This window comes from Seriola lalandi, unplaced genomic scaffold (genome assembly GCF_002814215.2).
Source record: "Seriola lalandi dorsalis isolate HSWRI2012SDOR001 ecotype SW California unplaced genomic scaffold, Sedor1 jcf7180002054556, whole genome shotgun sequence".
Lineage (NCBI taxonomy): Eukaryota > Metazoa > Chordata > Actinopteri > Carangiformes > Carangidae > Seriola > Seriola lalandi.
In genome coordinates this window covers 1,037,797-1,047,568 of record NW_019525109.1, presented here as the reverse complement: position 1 = coordinate 1,047,568, position 9,772 = coordinate 1,037,797, and the positions used below count along the sequence as shown (strand labels likewise).

The 9,772-nt window shown below is 44.3% G+C and overlaps 1 protein-coding gene across 1 annotated transcript in view; it reads left to right on the top strand.

The window, feature by feature from the left end:
• meis1b (Meis homeobox 1 b) overlaps positions 1 to 9,772 on the top strand; it is an 88,007-nt gene that overhangs the window by 34,009 nt on the left and 44,226 nt on the right. The window contains exon 8 of the mRNA XM_023415729.2: positions 4,685 to 4,830. Within this exon, the coding sequence (XP_023271497.1) occupies positions 4,685 to 4,830 (146 nt within the window). The remainder of the gene's footprint in view (positions 1 to 4,684; positions 4,831 to 9,772) is intronic.

The following is a 9,772-nucleotide window of genomic DNA, read 5'->3' as shown; positions in this document are numbered from 1 at the left end:
CTCTAACTAGTTGCGAAGACGTTGTCATGGCCGATCAGTGGGCCAGGCCCAGAGTTGTGCCTCTGGCTTTTCCTTGTGGGGTGACTGGAGCTCGCTAGCCTAGCTGCCCCACGCTGTATGTATGCAGCCCTGGGTTACAGCCTGCTGATGCTCTTAATGAGCCTGGTAGCCTGTGTATGGAGAGAGACTGACTGATTCATTGGCTGACTGGCTTCCTAGCTGCCCGGATGGCATTCTGACTGTCTGAGTGAGTGGCTGATTGGCTGACTGACAAGGTTGCTATATGACTGACTAGCTTACTGGCTGGCTCGATAGCCTACTGCTTGAGTGGGTAACAGTGGGCAACTGCCTGACTGACCAACCAGAAGGCTGATTGGCTGAACGATGAACTGAAGGTGACGCCACCGAGGTCATGTTGACATCAACGCAGATAAATTTCAAATCGCTGCTTACGTGTCAGAAGTTTTCTGCCTATTCAAGCAGACTAACAATCCATTCTGAAACCACAGAGGAGTGATAAATCTTTAACTCTGGACTATTGACTATTACCCTGATGCATCGGCCATGAGCTTTAAGGGCAACACTCACGTGTCAAAAAGCCTGCGCCCACTGTTTTTATATTGGCCCAGGATCAGGAAATAATTTCATATCTCCCAACATTGGCGTGTGACAGCATAATTATCATATTGTACTCAGCTACTTGACCAGCGTCAAATGATGAACCTCTACATGAGCCTCCGATGTTTGCCATTTGAGTCACCGGTAGTGTCTCATTTTTCTAAGAGAAGCCGGCACAGTCATTTTAAATTTTGGAAGAGCTTTTCTGAAAAGTTCTGTTGGTGTTAGAAAATGTCGGCTCCAAAAGCCAAAATAGAAAAAAAATGATTTGCATTACAGTGGACATGACCTGACTGACTTTCCTGTGTCTGATATTTTTATTTTTTTTCAACTGATTAACTCCAGTGTGGCACACAACATCTCTTCCCTTGCCTATCCATTATTTTCTCCCCCTTCATTGCCTCCTTCAGTGGCATGAGTGTGCTTCCACTTCTTCAGTCTCACTGAATGTTCCTCATCCCTCCCTCGCCCTCTCTTCTTCTCCTCTTTCACCCCCTCTCATTGGTTTTCTTCCCCTGTTTTTCTCTTTCTCTCTCCCTCTCTCTCACATGCTGAGGTAACCCTGTTGACATTTCCCCAACATGGCTGCCAGACACAACTTCAGCACCTTTCCTGCCTCACCCTCGCTGCTCACCCCCACAGTCTTTCTCCTTTCTCCCCTCCCACTCTTCCCTCGCTTGCTGGGGTTAAAGAAAAGCAGAAATTAGCCCCAGACCTCGCAGAGGTGATTGGTATCAAATTGCAGTGAAAATTGAAATGCCAATAAAATTGACGGCCCTTCCCCAGCCTTCCTCCTTCCTTTTCCCCTTCTAGGTAAAGTAAGTGTCGATAGGTCAGACTTACTTAGAAGACCCCATTGCGAAAAGGAGGGAATAGTGGGAGGTATTAGGGTTTCCCTCTCTGACTTAAATTCAGTCATATCAGGGTCATAATTTTAATTTTCAGTTTCTCTCAATTCAATCTCTTCCTTCTCCAATGTGTGTAAATGTATTGAGGAGCTGTATGTTCTTTGATTCAGTGATATGAAGTAAATATGATATGGGTGTCTAATGCATGCTACTTCTCTCACATTATGCATCATTTTGGTTTGTGATTAATTAGGTCTTCGGGGTTATTTTATATTCTGTAGGCTCATGATTATGAATTTTAAAGATTACAGTTGCTGCTTGCATACTATTTCATTCACCATAAATCAATAGATGCGATGTACTACTTTAAAAAATATGGGCAATATCATGCAGTGTGATATTGTACTACTGTATATGAAGCAGTGGCAGCCTCAAGGTTAGAAAGCAGGCTTGTGACTGGAAGGTAAGCAGTTTGATTACTAAACTGCAAAGATGCATCTCTCTGTGATGCTTCCATGTTTAAATGAAGGTTAAAATAAAAATAAATAAAATGTCTAAGGAATTCAATATTATAGACGATAATAAAGTAAGATGAAGGTTTAATGATCAAAGTAGGTTCAAAGGATCAAAGGAGGATTATGTGATAGAACAGTACAGAGAGTGCACAGACAGCACAAGCAGAATCGTGCAATTTCTTGTGACAGTTTTCTCGGAGAATACACACTTTTATTAGTTATTATGTGCTCTCTCTGCTGCCTCGGTGTTTTCTCTCTCCCTCTTTTCCCCCCCTCTCTCCACGCCTCTCACGATTTCTCACCTCTTCCTGAGCCCGCTTGCTCACCCGCTCCCTCCAACTTGCTCACTTGCACGCATACTCACGCAGTCACTCACTCTCTCTCTCATTCACTCACTCACTCTCTCACTCTCTCCCTCACTCTCTCTCTCTCGCTCACACATTCACTCACGCTCTGAGCTGATAGTCCGGCCGTTTGCTTCTGTTTCCCCAACTCGCATGGGACGAGCCCCTAGGTTTGTTATTGTAGGCTTTGCTGAACATGAGCCGGTCTTTACAACGGATTGAAAGCATTTGCTTCCAATGAAAATCTGGTCTTAGATTACAGGGCCTCGGCTCGGCTCACCCCTCTTTTTCCAGCAGGCCGACGGAGAGACAGAGGGGTGGGTGTATTTTAGCCGTGAAACAGTAGGCAGAGAAAACTCACTTGTTAAGCTCAGGCTGTGTTTGTCCCGGGCTAATGATGTAACTGAAGCTTGCAGTGTGAGTGTGTTTTTAGGCAGAGGGAAGTGTAGGAGCTGGCTGGACGCGGTACATTGTGTGTGTAGTGTAACGCTAGAGTGGCGAGTCAGTGAATCATTTAATCGATTAATGGATTAGTCATTTTATAGGCTAAACCTTTATTGAATAATCTGGAAAATAATAAACGGATTAATCAATAATGAAAATAATTTTTATCTGTAGGACTGTATGAGTGAATATTATGATTGAAAGTGTGACTGACTTCAACCTGCATGTGGCTAATGCCTAAATCCAACTTTTGACCTTTTGGTGATGTTACAGTGGCCCAACCCTACTACCAGCCTCACATGAATATGTGCATTATTAATGTGCAGTGGCTGGCGTTTTCTTCAGGATCGCACCACCTCTAAAAAAGCAAGCTCTTGTTTTATCCCTCCCCCACCCTCCGTAGCGTCACCTCCACTTCCACACGAGGTTCATTAAAAAGCCTTCAATATGTGTGCATATGTATCTCCTTCTGCCAGAACAGTCGGCGAGAGAGAGTGAGAGCTAGCCAAGAATGTTGTTTCGTATGGATCGTTGAGAGCCTCTCTCTCCTAATGGTGTATATAATTCAGGTGCCCTCCAGGCATGCTTTCAGGAATTCTTTTGCCTGAGGTAATGGGGAGCAAAGGCCTGGATTTTCGGCCCATGATTATTCCATTGATGTGGCAGGCTGGAAAAAAGTCATCTCCAACCGGATTAGCGCCAACATCCCCATTAATTATCGATGAATCGGGGGCTTAGGGTTTAGCTAGGTGCTGGGTGTCGCCCTTTGCAAGTTAGTGGAGTGCAGGCCCGCTCGAATGCAGTTATCTACTCCCACCACAGTGAACAGAACTAGAAGCTTTAGAAGTGCTTTGTGTGTAATCAATAAATAACTGGATCCAATTCTGTGCACTGCTTCAGCATTTTTTTTTTTTTTTCTTCTTTCCTTCCCCTCACTTCCAGTCAAGAAAGGCGGTGAGGGTGCCACTTGTTTATCCCGTCTCATGTTTCTTTTATGATTATCGTCTTCATTGAGGGTGGCTCGCATTTTTGAATAATGATAATAACAATTAGGCTTTTCACAGCCACAGATGGGAGCTGTATAGAAAGCGTACAGTAATTGGGTCGTTTTGAATATGTGGAGTGTGTGCGTATGGGTGGATGTTGTTTGAGTGTGAATGCAGAGAAAAGGCCCATGGAGCACACCTTTCACTTTTCCTCTCAGCGCTCAAACACTCTAAGCTGTTTCAGTGTTCCCCTTAGGTGAGGTTAACTGGCCTTAATAGAGCCTTATCGAAGCCCTACAGGTTGCTGTAAGCAGCCATGACGCCATTGTTATGAAAAGCAGCTAGCTTTGTTAGCGCTGTTTGTGCCTCTGACTTTCTTTTTTTCCACCTATTTTCCTTTTATTTTCTGCCCTCCCCCTCCTCGCAACCTCCCCTTTTGTAGTGCCATGTTACTCTTTCCACCTCAGGTAAAATGGCAGAATGCGCCGGGGCGACGCTTCAATAACTATTTTCCCCTCAGGATAATAAAGACTAAATCTCTCTGTCATTTTCAATTCTGCGCGGGCTTGGATGGGAGAGTGGGGAAATGCGACCTTACAAGTCCTTTGTGCTCCCCTTCTCCCTCTCTTTTCTCGCAGAAAGATGCGAGCGCTCACTGTGTTTTCAAGTGGCGGGGGGAGAAAAATGAAAGGCAGGGTTATTTATAAATGTATTAAAAATGAATGCATTTATGAGGTGCTGTTTTCCAGCCATTCTCTGCTTGCCATTGTTGTGTCTCTATACCCCTCCGTCTGTGCATACAAAGCCCTCCAGAATTCCTTCGAAATCGTATTTATTCCCTTTGAACGCAGAGGCGCAGCGAATGCAGGAAGTAAACAAACTGTGAGTCTGATCTCCACTGTCTCTTCCTGTTTCTTGTCATGTGACAGGTGATGGCCTGGACAACAGTGTGGCTTCACCGAGCACAGGGGATGACGATGACCCGGATAAAGAGAAGAAACGCAACAAGAAGAGAGGGATCTTCCCTAAGGTGGCCACCAACATCATGAGAGCATGGCTCTTCCAGCACCTAACAGTGAGTTGAATGAAACAGCATTTGTTCTCGATCGCTCTCAGTTTCATATCACGTGTGCACACTGAACTTCACTTCACAGCCACAGGCTTTCTTACCATTAGACACACACACACACACACACACACACACACTTTCTGTCTTTCTAGCTCTGCTCCACACAAGTACACTTGCACACAAAGGAACACATACACGCACACACCCAGAGACACTGACACACTCACTGACACTCACATACACACCACCGGAGCAGCCCCCTCTTCTCCACAATGTATCCCGGTTTGTACGGTGAACACTTCAAAGACACAGGGCTGTGTAATCTGCCGGCGATCTCGGCAGCCTGCGCTCTCTCGCTCCTCATCTGCTGAAACTGAATAACGTTGAAGCCAAGGAGAGACGCCCCTGGCCATAACTGCCGCAGATACATAGATGAACCTTATTAAGAACAAATCTGTCATTATTTAACAGATGCCTGGGATGCTGCAAAGGCCTGTGGTTTGGCTTTATTTTTACTCAATTATAGCAGAGAATACCAATGCCGTTAGCACCAGCTGACGGCATCACAAACTGTCTGAGGGGAAAGTAGTGTGGGAAAAAATTTATTTTGACAGTGGGAGATTGCAATGTGACTGTTAAAATGGAGCCAACAGTAAATAGAAGGTTATCTTCTTTAACACAAGTTTCATTTCTAACACAGTCAATGCTCCAGCCACAGTTAGCATTGCTAGATACATTGTGCCAACATGTCTTAATACCTATCAAAGGACAGAAAGAAGACTTGTTCCCATATTGAGTTTGAGTGAAACTCTTCTGTATAACTGATTGCAGAATTTGCACCAGTGGCTCCATTAGTTTCTATAAAGTATTTTAGTATGTTCTGTGCTAACCTATGCGGCATGTAATAATAACAATAATGTTACATTTTATTCATCCCTTTGGGGAAATTAGGGTTTATAATCATTGTTGAGGATCATAATAACATTATTCACATTAAAGGTGGATGAAATATTCCCTTAAACAAATTGAAATTGCCTTTGTGTTTTCACAAATGTTTCACTGCACAGCAGGTTTCTGAGTGGCCACTCGCGTCTGAATTTTTCAGTGGAACAGCCAATGAAAACAAAAATGAAATTTAGACTTAATATCAGAATTGATTGATGTCACAAAGTTCCCATTTTACAAATGATTTAAAACAAGTCTGAGAGTCGGGGTAGTGCAGTAAGACATTGATGGAACTTGAACTTACAAGTAAAACCGTGTCTTGGTTGGAGCAATTGGAAAAAAAAAGCTTGACATAGTGACATTTTTACTCAGTCAAATTCCTGATGAAGGATTCCTTATAAATGTGTTTCAAAACTAATGGATTCTGCCTATGTCAGGAGTTTGTGCAGAACATGATACAGTTTGGCTGAGTGGGTGTTGGTTTGAATTGCACAAGCCAACAGGGAGGATGCTGGGGAAAGTAATTTGGTTGTTGGATTATGGATATTGCACAGGCTCCACTTTTATTTATTTATTTGTAGCCTGTCTTTGATGTTGATGGCATGTGTTGTACGATGTCTTCCTGTGTTTCCAACAGTGGAAAAATTGAGAGTAACTTTTTTTATTGAGTACACCTCCGTGACGCATCAAGGCAAAGATATATATATTGTATATGTGTACACTGCATATACATACACTGCATATACACAAACATCTCACAAGCCTTATTATACTTTTTGTTCCTCTTTGTACTCTCCCCTTCCCATCTCACCAGCTCTGCCATCACCCTACACACACACGCACACACACACAAACACACACACACACACACACACACACACACACACACAAACACACACACATGCACACACACACATCATCACACATAGAAACTAACCTCTCCTCCAGCTCCCTGACCTCAACCCCTCCCCAAAACCTTCAGGGCCACAGAGGAAAGGTGTTTGAAACATACACACATCCTGTCTGTGGAAATACAGTTCAGCACACACACACAGCAGCACACCTACTGTGTCATATTACACCATGAGTTGGGCTTATGGGAGGCTTCTGCACTGTTAGATCTCAAACAGTGGGAAGGATATAAGTGAGTGTCAGGGGAGTGAGGGAGAAGAGAAGAAGAAGAGGAGGAGAAGGCAAGGAGATGAAGTGGGGGGGATAAGGAGGATCCATCAACCTTTTCCTTCTCCCAGGCAAAGGGGAAAGAAGAACTAAAACATGCACACATACAGGCACACAATGGCACATAGGTTAAATTCCTTCATGGCACAAAACAGGAGGAAGCTGCTGTTTTAAACAGCTTTTAAAACTCAGAGGTAAACTGAAAGGTTTAAAAAATCACCTCCAATATGTTTCTCCTCATCAGAGAAGCCAAACAGAAATGAAACCCAGGCAGAAAGGAGCGATATCTTCTTTGTTTATGGGAAATGTGGTCTTAATTTTGAGAAAACATTGGCATTAACAATACCACTGGTGTCAGGTAAATGCTCGCAGTGGTCTCATTTGTTTACACTAATCATTCTTCAGTGTCACGATTAATTTAATCACCATTTGTGTTTATAAGTGCTACACGTAGCAACTCTAATGCAAAAATATTTACAGTATCTCTTACACTGTATGCAGTATGTCTCTCTGTGTCTGCGGATACGAACATGAGCATGAACAGCTGATCCAGGCTCCTTCACAGCATCATCAACGGGCCTGCCTTTGTCTCACAGAGGGATGGAAGATGCGAGTCTGGCCTCTTAGAGATAGACACAATGCCAATTAGGCACACACAGATGAATGCGTGCACCCACATATACACACATATTCGCAACAAAGTGCTGTGGCACCACACAAACCTGAATAAAGGAGTCAGGATCTGTTATTTCTCGAGTATAATAAATATGCTGGATTTTGACTCTGGCACAGAGGCATCAGGACAGAATAAACCAGAATACAATAGGATCGACTCGGGCAGATGTTTCGATACCCACCTTGGTGTATTTTCTGTTATTCGCCCTCACACTTGGACCCTCAAGGGAGTTCCCATTGTACTGAAGCGGAAGGGGAAGGTGGGTGGCAAACTGAGGCAGTGAGAGCATCAGCAGGGTAGGTGGTAGGTGGCATTCATATGTCTGTTTTTTTGTTTTGAAATCATTTCTGCATCTCTGCTCACTTACCCATCAATCATGCTAATTACAGATGTCTTATTCTGGCAGGAAATGGGGGGGGGGGGCAGAGTGCCATGTTTGTTATAAGTATGAACACCAACAGCAGAAAAAGTTGCACCTTCTTAGGTCACTTGTAGGTATTATCACTGCCAAAGAGCCAAAGCCCCAAAGTGTTTCCAGTGTGATGAATATTCCCATGTGAAGGGTGGCAGTGTGAAAATGAAGAAATAACAAGTTAAGAAATGGGAAGAATGGGTAGAATAGCTCTTCTACTGTGTCTCTGTCTCCTGTGTGATGGGTAGAATGACAGACAGAGCAGTGGTATTGAATTTGTGACAATGACGACAGTCGCAGCTCAGTGAGTTCTCTCCAACACGCCCAATGAGCTCATATGTTGTCGACAGCGCTTGTGGGACAAGTTCATCGGAAGAATTTGGCTGCTCTGACTTGGAGCGACTACAAAACATTAGCGTTTACCGCTTGTCACGAATGGCCGCGCCGCGCAGCTCGCTGCCAGCTTGACATGCAGCTGTAAACTTGGTGGGGAACCAAAATAAAGGAGGCGGGGGGTTTCTCCACTTGTGTCCTCATCTCATTTTGATGTTTGTTTTCCATTGACGTTCTTAATTAAACATATGTTGTGACAGCCAGCAGTCACTTGGTTTTGCTGATTGAAAGAATGGGATGTTTGGTAAGAGAAATCAGCAGAAATGCGTCTCTACAACGGACAAATTCACCTTTATATCTGCACAACGAGGATGTGTTTAAACCAGCAGATATTGATCTGAAGTGTTCTAATGATTGTTTTGTGGAAACAAATATTATAAAAAAAACATATGTTTAAAAATAATTGAAGTTGAAGAAGCGGCTCTGAGCTTATTGCATAACTGGCTGAGCCACCTCGTTGCTTTGTGTTACAATCAAAGAGACGAGCGTCGAGATGAAGAAATTGCTGGTACCCAATCTCTTTTTCCTCCATCCCTCCTATTGTGCAGTTGGAATCCCCACCCCCCCCACCCGCACCCTCCTCTCCTCACAAATGGTATTTTCTTGTTTAATTTAACAAGAAATGAGTAGTAAATGAAAGCTCAGGCCTCAAATCCCCAACGCGCCCTGTGCTCTCCTCTCCACTCCCCTATGAAAAGGCAATTTGTGAAATTATGTGATAGAGTAATTAGATGGAATTCACCCCCGCCTCCCTGCTACACACACCACCCGTATCCCCGTTTAGATTGTTGCCTTGCTAAACTGAAGTAGGTGCGTGTGTGTAGAAAGGAAGGGCAGGGGAGGGGGGTTTGGCATTCACAGTGTTAGCATCGGTATATTAGCCTGGCAGACTGGGACACACACTCTCATACACATTATCACTAACACTCTCTCATTCTGGCTCTCCTCCCCTCCTATTTGTACACAGACCCAGTGTAACGAGGGGCAGCCGTGATCGCAGCTCATAAAAGAAGCCAACCCGCAAAACCCTCAATGAGCTGCTCCCCCCCCCCCCACCTCCTCCTTTCTCCCCAAAAAACGTGTAAAATGCACTGAGAGAGAGAGTATAAAAAATCCAACTGGAAGGCATAATCCCCCGTTAATACAATTAGAGTCTAATTTAACCGCTCGCGAACGCAGATGTAGCTGAGCTGGGGGAGAGCTGTTCCCCCCACAGCAGCGTGCAGCGGGGGTTTTGAGCAGAAACAGGTGTGAAAAGTGATATAATTCATTTCTGCGCTGGCAGAGGAGACCAGGAGCCTCGCTGTTGTAGGCCCTGGGTGGTGGAGGAATCTAGACTGGGG